The following is a 16,279-nucleotide window of genomic DNA, read 5'->3' as shown; positions in this document are numbered from 1 at the left end:
AGATTTTTTCAATTTTTTCAAATCGAATAGAGTTTTGCTCACCATTATCCTTAATAGTCATTTTCTATTCTCACATCACTACTACAGCTGTGTTTGAATCCAAACACACACCATACCACTGTTTCTAATCTCACTGCTACAGTAACTATCTCACCGCAATTATTATTTTTAACATCACCGGAGCTAAACGCACCGCCCATCTAAACTAAGCTTAAGTAGAAGAACTCATGATGCAATAAGACCAAGAACCCATCAATTTTATAATCTTAAAATAAAAATTAAGATCCACTATTAATCATAGTAAATAAGGTTACAATGTGCATATAGTCCTTGCATTTTTCAAAAATTAGAAATTTAGTCCTTTTACTTTTTAGATTTCTAAAATTATGTCCAACTATTAACATAATTAATTTTTTAGTTAAAATTGTTGTTGTGACATTTTGAAAAAAAAACTACTCACTTGATAGCTATGTAATTAAAAAAGCATGTTGTATTAGCCTGAAATTAACAAAAAAATTTTTAACAGTATTTAATAGCTGAACCTGAATTTTGAAATTTAAAAAGTAGATAGACTAAATTCTTAAAAATACAAATACAAATATAAAGACTAAAATCCTAATTTTTTTAAAAGTACAAAGATTATAAACATACTTTACTCAATAAATTATATTTTCTAACTAATTTTGGAATTAATTTAATTTTACCATTTAACTTTGAAATCAATTCTATTAGCTATTTTTATAGACTATCATAAATCAGTGTCTCATTTCTATTATCTAGTTTTATATTTGGTAGATTTTTTAGTATTTGGTGTACCATTTTATTTTTTATATGCTTTGTGTTACTTTTGTAAAAAGTTAAATTACTATAAATAAAAATAATTCCAATATCAATTATAATAATTTAAAATATTCTTGATTTTATTGGAGCGATCGTTAAAATATTTATTAAACACTTATTTGACACGAGTTCGAACAATGTTAGCTCATCCTTTACTCCTAAAATTGTATTTAAAAAATTGTAATAATTTTAAATTGTAATTGTATCGAAAATTTTACTAGTTTTTAATGTCACATGCACATTATTTTACATATTTAATATTGTATTAACTTATCACAATTCAAATATTATAATAAAAGATTTCAAATAATAATTAAAATATAACATACTCAACATACAATATAGTTTTAGTCTGTATAATTAATGCAAAGTAACATTATTCAAAATAATAACTAATTAATATAATTAACTCAAATTAATTAAGTGGTAATTAATATGTTTAAAATTCTATTTAAATAATAACTCTACTTTACAATAATAAAATTAGCACATTTTTAACTAATACTTGTAAATTATAATTATAATTATCACAAATGTATTTTCTATATTTTATTTTTGTAATTTAAATTTTAATTATTTTTAAATATATAATTCTCACCATTTTTATTACATTATAATTTTTCAATGTTTTAATTTTCATAACTTATATTTCATTTAAGCTTATTTAACTAATAATTTTAAATTAAATATCATAATTATTTTTAAATGTAAATTTAATAATATAATTTTTTTAAAAATATTTTTTCCAGTTGACATGCCTGTACTTATATATAAGTTATATATAGATAAAAAATAATTTAAATTATATAAGTTATATATAGATAAAAAAATAATTTAAATTTTATAGAAATTAATCTAAGGGTGAGTTTGGATGGGCGGTGCATTTACCTGCGATTAGTGTAAAAACAACGGTGGCGGTGAAATTAGATATTGTAACAATACTGTAACGTGAGACAAAAAATAAACTAAATGCACCGCACTACAACCAATCGCGTATCTAAACTCACCCTAAGTCGGAAAGAATTCAGAATGGTGAAGACGGAAGAACTCCCATATATACAGATGATCAACAACTCCATCACACCGTTCATCAATCAATAATGACGCCGATCACAAAATATAAGATCTAATCAAGCGGTGGACCCACCACTTTCGTATACAAGCTTTTTTATGTACGGCCCGCCCGAACATGACCCTCTCCCGTCTCCCATCTCTCTGATCTGATGTGACCATTTGATTTTAATCATTTCTCATAAATCTTCCATTAACAACTGTCCGATTAAAAAACTACCTTTTTTAATAAAAAAACATTAATCAATTGCAACAAACTATCCCAACCCACTTTCTCGGCTCGCTTTGACTGTCTTTAGTCTACACTTCGAGCCATTAAACCAAATAAATAAATCTCTCTTCGGCTGCGACTTTGTTTTGTGCTTTGGGATTTTTGAAGTGAAAATTTTTGTTTTATAAAAGCTATATTGTTTTTTTTTTGTTTTTGTTTTCGAGGAGATTCATCATTGTTTCTGGCGTTTTTATCTCTCGTTTTTCGCCTCTGATCTTCTTTGGTTTGTCCTTTTTTTACTGTCCAATGCGCGGCCGAAACGTGGCGTTTCTTCCCCTAGGCGTTGGTGTTTTCCGTTACTGACGGCGATTCCGTTCTGCATTTTCCAGTACTCGGACCGGTATGTTTTTCATTTTCTGGTTGGTTCCCGGGGAAATTTTTTAATGCTGTTGAGTGTTGAAGTTAACAAGTACATTTCTTTTGTTTTCTTTTTTGTAAAGAATGATTTGATAAACATTGGACACTTGTTAGAATTTGGATTCCTAAAAGAGAAAAGAGATAAAGTGAAGTGAATCTTTCTTTAAAGAAATTATTATTTTTCTAAAAAGAGAAAATAAATCGCGTGTGATTGATTTGGTGAAATAAACGAGGTTTTTAGTTCATAGAAGCTTTTGAGTTTGAATAAGCTGAGGTTTTTAGTTCACTGTCGGTTCTTTTCAAACTGTACATCAAGATTCTCTGGTTTCAGTTTCAGTTCCAATTTTGTATTCACCGCCCTTTTTCAATTTATCAACCTTGAGCTCTTTAAACTTTTGAGAATTTCGTTCACTTTTAATAAGATTTTTAGAACCATTTAGCGGAAATTGTTCGCTAGAGGTCTACTTTTGTAGTGAATTTGTTTTTTTAAGTGATTTGAGCTCTGGTGATTGTGAATTAGTTTTTGATGCATAGTCTGGAAAGTATTAAAAGAAAAGTGCATGGATTTTAATTGTTTAGCTAGGAATCACATAGCAATCTGTGGTTGATTTATGGTGTACTCAGAAGGAAACAAATTTGACTGGAACCCTTGTGCTTACTGAGTTAGGAGATATTATTTGAGAAATAAGTTTTATGGCGTAACTGGTTTGTTGCAATCTTTAGTTTTGGCATTTGCTGCTCTTCATTCTATTGGTGTATTAGTATTTTTAATGTCAACTGTTAAGTGTTCGGGGATGCTTATGCTAAGTTTATTTAGTGTTATAATAATATTGCAAAAAGGGTTAAGAGCTTTTAGTTTTGGCCATTTTTTGAATGATGTTTAGCTATTAAAGGGTAAGGACTAGTTAAATACTCAATACTATAAACATTGCTGCTTGTGGGGATATCCCACAACTTCATCAATGTTAAGAGAATCAATGCTTGTTGCTTTAGGGGTTATGTTCTCTTGGTTGCTCTAGTTACTAAAGTTTCATCCAACATTTGCTTCAAGAATCTTATGCCACTATGCATGTGATTGACTTGTTTTGTTTTCAATTTGATCTGGTTCTATAATATTCTTATATAATGTTTTTTCTTATGTCCAGAGTGGTATGAATGATCATGAACTGAATCAAACTGTGCAGCTGAAAGGGATCTGAGGTTGTTAATACCTATACAGACTATGGAATGCCAATTAGAGCTCAAACGGAATTCAAGAGGTTAATCCTTTGGAACTTCTGTAAAGACCATGTTGCACCAAGCAAGCTGGAGGGCAAATATGCAAGGCAGGTTTAAACCAGAAAGGCCTAACTTGTCACACACCGATCTTCATCCAGAAATTACCAAAGGTGGAAAAGATGTCTCACCTGAATCTTCATGGGAGCATAAAAAGCAACATGCTGATATCAAGGCAAATGATGAAGAAGAGCTTGTGAAGTACATGTCAAAATTACCAAGTTATCTGGAGAGAGGAGCAAAAAAACCTCAAGAGAAAGTTTTAAATGTTGGGGTCCTTGAGTGGGGGCGTCTTGAAAAATGGCAGGGTAGCCATAAACAGATTTCACATAGAACTAGCATCTCTTCTCTTTCCAGTAGCAACACTTCTTCCTCATTATCAACAGATGAATCATCTGCACGTTCAAGCACAGGTCACAGTTGCTCTCCCGGTAATCAAAGGTTACAGCGACCTTCACTGGAATCTCATCCAATGTCAGTTCCCAAAAAGGGCCATTTGCAATTTGTCAAGCCCTCTAGGGAAAGTGGTGGAAAGTTTCAAGATCTCAAGACTACCCAGAGAAGCACCTTCACTGTTCAAGAAAAATTCATCAGAGAAAAATCCTCTTGCAAAAGTAATCCACATATCAAGCCGGACAAGTTCAAGAGAAGGGAAATGCTCCCAAAGATTGTTTCAGAAAGTGTAACTGTGCCAAGTGGGGTAAAAGATAACATGGCATCATGTGAGAAGGTGAAAATGAAGAACCAACGTGGTGAATTTATGAAAAAGGCAGAGATATATCAAGAAGTTGTTGGAAAAGGGGCTAACCAAGATGTCACTGAAAAAAGGAACACAGTTGTCCTCCTTTTGCCTAGAGATTTAGCCAAAATGAACCATTCAGGAGCAGCTAACCTTTCTGATTTAACAACGAAGTTGTGTAAAGAGGAAACAGAACCTGGGCAGAGGACCTTCACAGAAACATTTAAAGAGGCTCGCCGTGGTGAGCTTAGTTCCAGTTTCTATCATTCAGGTCCATTGCGTTCTGAACTTGATGGTAGCAAACATTTACAGATTAAAGCCATGGGTTTGGTAGATTTAAATAATAATGGCTTTAAATCAGAGAGATCTCAATCTGTACCTCGTGCAGCAAAGGTAGAAATTAGTTCTTCCAGAAGCAGAAATCTAGAGGAAAAAATGATACATGCAACAAACACAAGTTCTGCTACAAATGAGGCTTGCAAAGGATTAGAGACAGAAGTACCCAAGGTTGCATCTGAAAAAGTTCGAAGCACTTCACCTTTCCGTCGTTTTAGCTTCAGCATGGGTAAGACAGGCAAAAGTTCTGGCCTCAAAGAGGCCTCTTCTATGCCTCAGATGAGCTCAACATGTAGTTCTGCCAAAACCAAGCCAGAGAATCTTGTTGCTTCTGGTGTTGATACTTCTTGTGGTGATAAACTCAATGCTAAAAGCAGAGCAAGGTCCAGCCCTTTGAGAAGACTAATAGAGCCGCTTCTGAAACCAAAGGCAGTGAACTGTCGCAGTTTTACCAATCAATTACAGGAGTCAATTATAACAGAGGGTGGCTGTAAGTCATCAGAACGGACAAGACATTCAACTATGACTATGCAGCCAGCAAAAGTGAAATCAGACACAACCAGCACAATGGTAAATGATTCAGCACTGAACAAAAAGTGCGGATCTTCAGCAGTTCAAGCTCTTCTCAGAGTTCAAGTAAAGAATGGGTTACCTCTGTTCACATTCGCTGTTGATAATGAGAGTAATATCCTTGCTGCTACAGTGAAGATGTTAAGCTCTTCAAGTAAGGGTGACTATGGATGCATTTACACATTCTTTGCTGTTAAAGAAGTCAGGAAAAAGAACGGTATGTGGATAAATCAAGGAGGAAAAGGCAAAGGTCAGGATTGTGCCCCTAAAATTGTTGCCCAGATGAAGGTTTCTGTTTCTGAGTTTTCTCATTTGTCCAGGCCAAACTATGTGGATCAATTTAGCATTAGAGAATTTGTTCTTCTTACCTTGGACGTAGGACAGGCACATACACAAGCATCTGATTCCCAGCCAAATGATGAGCAGGCAGCTATTATTGTCAAGATCCCAAAAAAGAACAGCAGAAATTCAATCAGAGATGGGTATCTGATTGATAAGCGTCAGAGCTTGCCTGAGGCCACATCAAAAGAGTGTCTGCCAGACATAAAACTTGAACTCAACTCCGGGAAAAAGGATTCTTTTGAGGGTGTTCGAAACATTAATGCTACAGTCATACTTCCAAGTGGTGTACATAGCCTGCCAAATAAAGGCGAACCTTCATCACTGATCCAACGATGGAAATCTGGTGGAGCATGTGATTGCGGTGGCTGGGATTTGGGTTGCAAACTTAGGATTCTGTCTAATAAGAGCCAATGCAACCAGCGCCCTAGTTCTTTGAGAGGTTCTTCAATTTCTAATCAATTTGAACTTTTCTTTCAGGTATGATTTTCGATCCTATTCTAATCATCTAAAGCATCCACTATACTATAGTAGAAAATGTCAACTGAACCTTGTCTTTGTTTTAATTTATAACTAACAGGGAGGTGCACAAGACAACATGCCTTTTTTCAGCTTGGCCTCTTTCAATGACGGTATCTATTCAGTTGAGTTCAATTCATCGCTTTCTCTTATGCAAGCATTTTCGATTTGTATAGCTGTTTGGGATAGTGGAAACCACTTTGAGCTTTCAGAATCAGTTCCCTTGTATGAAGAAAGAACTTTAGGGGAAACCATATTAAATGATGGAACAAATGAACCTAATCAAATTGAGGGAGAGGGCCCTGCTAGGTATGTCTCATATCCACCCATTTCACCAGTTGGAAGGGTCTAGAAATTTCACTAATGTGAATGATGATGTAAATAAGTGTAAAGGTAGAATTATATATCATATATATTTCTGTTTTTTGGTTAGGCAATGGTCTGTGAGATATCTATCACCGATGAAAAATAAGAAGTAATGAACAAGGCTCGTTTGTGAAAGCCAGGGACAGGTTCCCTTTGAGCTTCAGGTCGTCATATTTTGTTTCACTTTTGACAAAAGAAGCAATGACTGATGTAGTATGAGCAAAAGTTTCTATCAGTGTAAGTGTGCATATAATCAAGGAATTATGATATTGCTATCTGCTTTTCTCCTAACCAATGAACTTCAGCATGCTTGATGGTGCCTTTCTTGCATTAAGGAACTGAATCCTTATCGTCAGTACTTGCTGGATTTTTTTCCAGGTTCTTTTTTTGAACCATTTTCTTAAAATTTTGATTCATTGAGTTCTAACACTTTAGTATATCCAGTATCCGTCACTTTAGGGCCATTCACTTCAATGGCTAGATTGTACATGTCAATTCCTTTGGATGGTTGATTGTACTATTGTAGGATTAGCTGTGTTGCACTTGTAGGTGATTACAAGCTGGCTAGAAATAATAGGGATGGCAAAGGACATTAGGCATTCCTAAATGGGAATTCTTTGGCAATTTCAAGCTCAGCATGAAATATCAGCAAAAATTTGCGGTTATTATCCATGTTGGTTGGTTAGGTGTTTTTATCAGGTATTATCAATCAATCACAACATTGCAGTTGGATTGATTGATAAATGGTGATTTAGATTATGTCAGCTCAAGCTGATGATAGCTTCACACTCTTACTCTGTTCGGTTACTTATAAGATGTAATTAACCCCCTTTGAAATAGAATGAAATATCAACTTTTTCAAATTCCATGTGACCTCCTCTCATTGATTTTGTTTAGTCATTTGACGTGTTACTCTGTTTCCTTGTGTGGGCTTGAGGCCATTGAATATATATACACACACACACATAATCCTAGTGTAGGCAGAGTTTTTTTTTTTTACCATTAATGCATTCCTGCATATTGTTTTTAGGGTATTTGACTATTTGTCGTGACCTTTTCCACTATTCAATCTCGTGACGCCCATGTCAAGGGTTTCTTTGTCATTTTAGTCTACCCTATCATCAGGGATATGGCATGGAGTCACGATTAGTCAACCCTGCCTACATATTATGAAACCGGACAAACAATGGCTGCTTGAAGTATTACTCGGTTTCCTTGTGTCAGAGAATATACACGTCTTCCATGGCAGTTTGCTTGTATGCTCAAAGATTTGTTTTTCATTAATACATCCTTGTGATGCCCTCGTGAATAGTTACTTTGTCATTTTTGTCTACCTCATCTCCAGATGTTGAGACACTCGATGTGAAATCCAACAATAAAGGGTTGCTCGAATGAGCCATTACCCATTTTTCTTCACAATAGCCAATTATATACGACTCAATTGTCATATTCAAAGATGAGGAAGAAAATGAGCAAATGCTGAAAGATACACATTGAAGGCCACTGGTAGGGCTTTTTTATTACACTATACAGTGGACAAAGATTAGGGAACATAACATGTGATGCCTTTCATTTTGGCTTATAGGAAGCTGGCTTCCACCAATTATTCTTTTAAATAATTGCCATTTGCCATTGCTATTCCTTTTTTCCCTCTAAATTTATCACCAAATTGATAACCCCCTCCCAAAAACATTATCTATCCTAATAAAATTTATGATTCGGAATCCAAATTTTACTTTCATCACTCACCCTGCTTAACGGTGTTTCTGTAATGTCTCTCAAACATACCTTGGTCACATTAGGTTTGATTCATTTGGGGTCTAACCGGGTCAGAATCTAAAGCAAATTTTTTTTCTCAACATTCATTCTCATTCAAATATAAAATATGCCTAAAAGACATCAAACCGTCGGCCAACCTAAAAATGGTAAATCTCTCATTTAGTCCCTTCAAAATTTGTAAAATTAAAAGTTAATATGATAGTAAAATTGTACTATCACTCTCCTAAAGTTTATAACTCTTTTCTAAACTCTTCCTAAAGCAATTTTCTGACTCGTATAAGCACTATATTCTCTTTCTCCAAAGGAGGATATGATATTGGAGATGCCACATATAACATTGCATAGCTTTTCATAGTTGCTTTCACCATCAAAGCGACTGTTTCCTTCCTTTTTCTTTAATGCTAAAATCTACGGGTACAGGGGGATGCCATGCCAAGAAAATCTCCTTTGTTTGCCATTTTCGTTGTCAATCCCTTTTTCGTAAAGTAGATTTTGTTGCAGTTGCATCAACTTTCCTCCTTTTTGTTTCCTTTTCCCAAGTGCTTTTAGTGCATGTGCTACATAAAAAAGAGAACCGTGAGGTGTGGTCTAGTGTTTGGTTATGTTATCCCTTAACTATAAGATAGAAAGTTTGATTGTTGTCCATAGGAATAGAATATATTTCATGGTCAACTGTTTACCTTTTAAGAGAATACCTTCAATGAAAGAATTAATCACTGTTACTTGCAATGTACATTTTGATTTTAAAAAAAATATTATATATATATATACCAAAGCTGTTTGAAAGCAACTCCACAGCATTGTGAAACCATTGCTTTAGCAAGTAGATAATGGTCTTAGTCCTTCTACTATGCTGAAAATTTTATATTTATTTATTTATTTATTTATTTTTACTTTACTCTGATATAGTTCGATTTTTTTTATAATGTTTTTATCACTATTTGCTCTCCTTAATGTGATGACTTAAGTTCTCTTATTATCTTCCAAACACATAGGCAGTGCCATGTGGGAATCCGATGACCATTATTTAAGTAATAATTTTTTTAAGAAAAAACTAAAATATAAAATTTTAAAAATATCCAAATATAATTTTATTTTTATATTAATTTATAATTTCAAAAATTTTAAAATTACCGTATTGAAATTTTATAATTTTGAAGACCAAACCACATGCACGTCCCCATCTTTAAATCTACTAATGACATTAAAAAAACTAAATTAAAACGAAAAAAATATCAAATATTAAATCTCAATCAAGTCGGTTGAGTCTTAATTCGATTGATATAAGTATTATTGTCAATGTAGGACGATATGTGTTCAATTATCCTCTTATTTATGGGTTAGAAATAGACTATAAATAGTTCAATGCATTGTATAAAAAAAAACAGATATAATCAAAAACTAAAACGAAATTAATAAAAAAAATCAGAATCAAAGATTAAAAGCAGGACACCAAATAATTCAAGCATATGCATACAATAATACTTGAACGAAAAAGAATATATGTCCTACCTCCGAAAGAATCAGCAATAATTAAAGCACATAAATGACTTCAACATGTTATATATTTGATGTAAAATAATAAAATATAAATATAAATAAATAAAATAAGGAGGAACATAAATGAATTAATGAATTGAAGCCAAAATCTTGTTGATGAAAATGGTGTGAATTGAAAAGCATAAAAAGAAAAATTTCTTGTTTTACTTATTTTCTCGCTTCTCAGACACCCCCATTGTTGGTTTTAGTAGTAGCAGCAGTATCAGTTTTCTTCTTCCATTCTTCAAATTCCATTGCCAATCTCAAAAGCTAAGAAAAGTAGAGAACTTTTTTATTCTCTGTTTAAGCAATGGGAGCTCGTTGCTCCAAACTATCGCTTTGCTGCTGCTGCCCGTCAAACATCAACGACTCCTCCAATCTCGGTTAGTTCAGTTGACTCTGTTGTTCCAATAGGGTCGGAAGCGTGTAAATTATTGTACTAAAAAATCATTCAAAGTTCAATTTCCAGGAAAGAGAGGTGGATCACATGGATCTCTTAAATACCAAGTCTTTCCCTTAGAAGAAAAATAGGACAAGAAAGAACACAAGAGTTTTAACGAGGTTCGGTAAATTATACCTACGTCCTCGGGCACTAACACCAGATGATAACTTTACTATCTTCAAAGTATTACAAACAAATAGAATTCCTTAAGAATTCTCAAATGGGAGAAGAGAGAAAACTAAGAGAAAAAGATTGGTTGGGATGAATTGAAATGAGAAATGAGAAGGCCTATTTATAGTTGAGGTTTAAGGACCAAACAATAAATAGCCCATTATCTCAAGGACAAAAAAAAATTATCCCATGCCACTTTTTCAAAGTCAACTTTAGGGTGCTAAACTTGCACCACTTGGATTGTTTTCCATTAAAATTGTCTGCCATTAATCATAATGTTAACAATCTCCACCTTGAAGATTTGATTAGGATAATCACATCTTCACACACTTCCTTCAACTCCCCAAATTTGATAAAGCTATCTTTTGTAGTGCCTCCAAATGCACTCTCGAGCGTCATACACCTGAAGGTGCTCAAATTCTCAGGATGTTAATCAAGTTCAAACAATGATTAAACTTGATTGTTGTTACCACCTTGGTCATCATATCTGCGGGATTATCTGCTGTTGGAATCTTCTGAAATAGAATTTTTCCTTTTTCAAAGACTTCCCGCACAAAGTGATATCTTACGTCGATATGTTTGGTTCTTGAATGATAGACTTGATTTTTCGCTAAATGAATAGCGCTCTGACTGTCACAATATAAACTTATGTGACTTTGAACAACTCCTAAGTCTTTCAACAATCCATTAAGCCAAATAGCCTCCTTAACAGCTTCTGTAACTGCCATATATTCTGCCTCTGTAGTAGACACAGCTACTGTAGACTGTAAGGTAGACTTCCAACTCACTGGGGCTTTCGCAAGAGTAAACAGATACCCCGTAGTTGAACGACGTTTATCTAAATCACCAGCAAAGTCGGAATCAACATATCCAACTACAAACTGACCAAGTGCTTCATCCTGTTCAAAAATTAAACCAACATCTACGGTTTTTCGAAGATACCGTAAAATCTATTTCACAGCTTGCCAATGTCCTTTTCCAGGATCATGCATATACCTGCTCACAACTCCAACAACTTGTGAAATGTCAGGCCGCGTACACACCATCGCATACATCAAACTCCCAACTGCATTAGCATATGGGACTTTTGCCATATATTCTCTTTCTTCTTCAGTTTTCGGAGATAATTGAGCACTAAGTTTCAAATGAGAAGCAAGTGGGGTACTTACATGTTTTGTGTTTTCATTTACACCAAAACATTGTAATACCTTTTTCAGATATTGCTTCTGATTCAAACAGAGCTTGCCTCTCGGTCTATCTCTACTTATCTCCATGCCGAGAATCTTCTTGGCCTCACCTAGATCTTTCATCTCGAACTCTTGATTCAACTGAGCCTTCAGCTTATCTATCTCATTTTGGCTCTTCGAAGCGATTAACATATCATCAACATACAGGAGTAGATAAATGAAAGATCCGTCATGCAGCTTCTGCAAATATACACAATTGTCATATTTGTTTCTTGTGTACTTCTGCCTTCTCATAAAGCTATCAAATCGCTTGTACCACTGCCTCGGGGATTGCTTCAATCCATATAGCGATTTGTTCAGCTTACAAACCCAATTTCTACCACCAGCATCTGTGTATCCTTCGAGCTGAGTCATATAGATCTCCTCTTCTAACTCACCATGCAAGAAAGCTGTCTTAACATCAAGTTGAGCTAGCTCCAAATTCAACTGTGCTAACAAGGCCAACAAAATTCTAATGGAGGAATGCTTCACAATAGGGGAAAATACATCATTGTAGTCAATTCCCTCCTTCTGAGCGTAGCCTTTAGCTACCAATCTTGCCTTGTAGCGAATATCCTTCTTGTTAGGAGATCCATCTTTCTTTGCGAATACCCACTTGCATCCGATTGCCCTTTTACCTTTCGGTAATTGCGCCAACTCCCAAGTATTGTTCTTCCGGAGAAACTGCATTTCTTCATCCATGGCGCTTTTCCATTTATCACTTTCTAAGCTTTGCATTGCTTCTTGATAAGTGATAGGAATATCATCAACAACGGGAAGGGCGTAGGCCACCATATCAGTAAATCGAGCAGGTTTACGAATTTCTCTCCGTGGCCTTGCAACTGCAACTGGTTCTGGTATACTTAGTGGTTCTTGGGTCAGAACCTCTTCAACCTCTAATTCCTCCATTGTGGCTGGAGAATTAGACTTATTAACTGGGCAATCCCCATCTGCTCAAACTCCACCTGTTTTGGAGTACACTCCACCTGCTGTGGAGTATTGCTCGTCTGAATATCTTTATCTGCTACCTTTTTCAATGTGGCAGATTCATCAAAGGTAACATCTCTGCTACAGATCATTTTCTTTGTGCTTAAGCACCAAAGACGAAATCCCTTCACTCCAGAAGTGATTCCCATAAAGAGAGCTTTCTTTACCCTCGGATCTAACTTTGACTCCTTCACATGGTAATATGCAGTGGATCCAAACACATGTAAGGAATCATAATCTGTAGCCGGTTTTCCAGACCATACCTCCATAGGAGTTTTTCTTTCTAATGCAGATGATGGCAAACGATTAACAAGATGGCCAGCATATGTCACAGCCTCAGCCCAAAATTGCTTGCCCAACCCAGCATTGGACAACATACATCGAACTTTCTCAAGCAATGTTCGATTCATACGCTCTGCCAATCCATTCTGTTGTGGTGTATCCCTAACTGTGAAGTGTCGAACAATACCATACTCTTGGCACACATCGAAGAACGGATCACTTTTATATTCCCCTCCATTGTCCGTCCTAAGCCGCTTGATTTTCTTGCTAGTCTGGTTTTCGATCATAGTTTTCCATTTAAGAAAAACTCTAAGCACTTCATCCTTAGTTCTCATGGTATACACCCAAACTCTTTTGGAAAAGTCATCAACAAAAGTAACAAAGTAGTGTTTCCCTCCCAATGAAGGTGTCTTGGAAGGCCCCCACACATCTGAGTGAACATATTCCAAAATACTTTTTGTATTATGGATAGCAGTACCGAATTTCACTCTCTTTTGCTTTCCCAGAACACAATGCTCACAAAATTTTAATTTGTAAGCCTTTGCACCTTTCAACAATCCTTGCTTTGCCAGAATTTGCAAGGATTTTTCGCTGGCATGTCCCAACTTCATATGCCACAACTGCATTGAGTCCAATTCTTTGTTGCCGGAAGCTGCAGCGACTGCTCCAATAACTGTACTACCTTGGTAGTAATACAAGTTATTTTTCCTGATGCCCTTCAATATCACAAGTGCGCCAAATGTCACTTTCAAAATCCCATCTCTCATAGTAACAACTGAACCATTGGATTCCAAGGCTCCCAATGAGATGAGATTTTTCTTCAAACTGGGCACGTACCGAACATCAGTCAGAACTCTGGTTGATCCATCTTGATTCTTTAATTGGATTGAACCTATCCCAACAGTTTTACAGGCATTGTCGTTGCCCATATAAACAACTCATCCATTTAGTTCTACTAAATCAGAGAACCACTCCCGGTTAGGGGACATATGATAGGTACAACCCGAATCCAATATCCACTCATCTGAATGGAACGACGATGATGATGCAACCAGTGATAGTTCAGAGTCACTAGTATCATGCTTTGCAACACAAGCATCTACAGTAGCTTTTCCCTTATTCTTCAGCTTTGGACAATTTTTCTTCTAGTGGTCTTTCTCATGACAAAAAGCACATTCATCTTTCCCGAGTCTGGACTTTGACTTTGATCTCCCCTTTTGAGTTTTCTTCCGAGTGTATGAACGACCTCGGACTACTAAAGCTTCTGTATCTCTGATTGAGTTTTTCTGTTTGTCCTTCTTTCTCTGTTCATAACTGTATAAGGCCGCACAGACTTCGCTCAGAGATATATCACTCCTGCCATGAAGTAGAGTAGTTTCTAGGAACTCAAACTCCTCAGGAAGTGACCCCAACAGCATCAAAGCCAAATCTTCATCTTTGAATGTCTCATCCATATTCAGCAAATCAGTGACTAACTGATTAAATTTGGTGATGTGATCATTCATTGTGGTACTTGGGACGTATGTGAAGCGAAACAGTCTTTTCTTCAAGTGGAGCTTATTTTGACTGTTTTTCTTCAAAAAAATTTCTTCAAGTGCCACCCACAACTTATTTGCAGAAGTCTCCTTTGAAAAAGCATACCTCTGCTCTCGAGAAAGGCATGATTGAATTGTGCCACATGCTAACCGATTGATCGCCTTCCAATCTTTCTCCTGTACATCATCTGGTTTCTCTTCATCAATGGCAATGTCTAGACCCTGCTGAAAAAGGGCATCTAGGACCTCACTTTGCCACATACCAAAATGGCCCGTGCCATCAAAGATCTCCACGGCCAATCTTGCATTTGTAATTGTCGGTCTTGTCCACATGGACAATGTTGAAGCTCCTACACCGACCGTTTTCTCCATAATCTTTCAATATACCTAAGGAAATCTTTTTTGATGTGGAAGATCAGTTTAAACTGCAACCACAGAGCATACTACGATTAACCTTCGGCTCTGATACCACTTGTTGTCCCAATAGGGTCGGAAGCGTGTAAATTATTGTACTAAAAAATCACACAAAGTTCAATTCCCAGGAAAGAGAGGTGGATCACATGGATCTCTTAAATACCAAGTCTTTCCTTAGACAAAATATCCCTTCTATAGTAATTTAATAGCACAATTAAATACTACTATTATACCCTCAAATATTGAAAGAAAAATAGGACAAGAAAGAACACAAGAGTTTTAACGAGGTTCGGTAAATTATACCTACGTCCTCGGGCACTAACACCAAATGATAACTTTACTATCTTCAAAGTATTACAAACAAATAGAATTCCTTAAGAATTCTCAAATGGGAGAAGAGAGAAAACTAAGAGAGAAAGATTGGTTGGGATGAATTGAAATGAGAAATGAGAAGGCCTATTTATAGTTGAGGTTTAAGGACCAAACAATAAATAGCCCATTATCTCAAGGACCAAAAAAAATTATCCCATGCCACTTTTTCAAAGTCAACTTTAGGGTGCTAAACTTGCACCACTTGGATTGTTTTCCATTAAAATTGTCTGCCATTAATCATAATGTTAACAGACTCCTTTCCATCACTTTCTCCCCAGTATTTTACTGTTTTAGTGATTTCCTTCCTTTCTTATTACTTTAGAGAATGAGAAGGAATCCTTACCTGGATTCATCGAGTATAGCTTGGACCAATTAAAAGCCGCCACGTCCGGCTTCTGTACCGACAACATTGTATCGGAGCATGGGGAGAAAGCTCCCAATGTAGTCTACCGAGGGAAGCTCGACGGCGAGGATCGTTTGGTCGCCGTTAAACGCTTCAATAGATCCGCTTGGCCTGATCCTCGACAGTTCCTTGTATATATTTACTCTCTTTTTTCTCTCCATTTTTACTATAATTTATTTTGATTGTGGTTTTGTTTATTGTTCTTGATTTACAGGAAGAAGCGAAAGCAGTTGGCCAATTAAGAAGCGAGAGGCTGGCGAATTTGATTGGTTGTTGCTGTGAAGGAAATGAAAGATTGTTGGTTGCTGAGTTTATGCCTAATCAGACTCTCTCTAAGCATCTTTTTCACTGTAATTTCAACTCTTTTCTTCAACCTTCCCCCCTCCCCCCCCGGGGGTTTCTAAATGGGTTAATTGCAGTAAACGTCCTGAGACTATTCTCAAAAT

General features: G+C 35.7%; 2 protein-coding genes across 4 annotated transcripts; both read left to right on the top strand.

The window, feature by feature from the left end:
* Nucleotides 1-2,136: 2,136 nt before the first annotated feature.
* LOC107950227 (uncharacterized) lies at nt 2,137-6,958 on the top strand. 3 transcript variants are annotated; one of them, XM_016885041.2, is made up of 4 exons: nt 2,137-2,522; nt 3,685-6,278; nt 6,379-6,626; nt 6,751-6,958. In XM_016885041.2, the coding sequence occupies exons 2-4, from the start codon at nt 3,828-3,830 to the stop codon at nt 6,794-6,796; spliced, it is 2,745 nt and encodes a 914-aa protein (XP_016740530.1). In that variant the 5' UTR covers nt 2,137-2,522; nt 3,685-3,827; the 3' UTR covers nt 6,797-6,958. The 3 variants fall into 3 exon arrangements, with proteins under 3 accessions (XP_016740530.1, XP_040946198.1, XP_040946199.1); XM_041090264.1 differs by lacking the exon at nt 2,137-2,522 and adding an exon at nt 2,777-2,886; XM_041090265.1 differs by lacking the exon at nt 2,137-2,522 and adding an exon at nt 2,845-2,863.
* A 3,208-nt stretch (nt 6,959-10,166) lies between these two features.
* Nucleotides 10,167-16,174, top strand: LOC107949956 (serine/threonine-protein kinase BSK5). The gene is made up of 2 exons (XM_041090263.1): nt 10,167-10,384; nt 15,753-16,174. The coding sequence occupies exons 1-2, from the start codon at nt 10,312-10,314 to the stop codon at nt 16,013-16,015; spliced, it is 336 nt and encodes a 111-aa protein (XP_040946197.1). The 5' UTR covers nt 10,167-10,311; the 3' UTR covers nt 16,016-16,174.
* Nucleotides 16,175-16,279: the final 105 nt, after the last annotated feature.

Source organism: Gossypium hirsutum, chromosome D03 (assembly GCF_007990345.1).
Source record: "Gossypium hirsutum isolate 1008001.06 chromosome D03, Gossypium_hirsutum_v2.1, whole genome shotgun sequence".
Classification (NCBI taxonomy): domain Eukaryota; kingdom Viridiplantae; phylum Streptophyta; class Magnoliopsida; order Malvales; family Malvaceae; genus Gossypium; species Gossypium hirsutum.
Note: the sequence above shows the minus strand (reverse complement) of the source record. Positions and strands in the feature narration are given on the sequence as shown.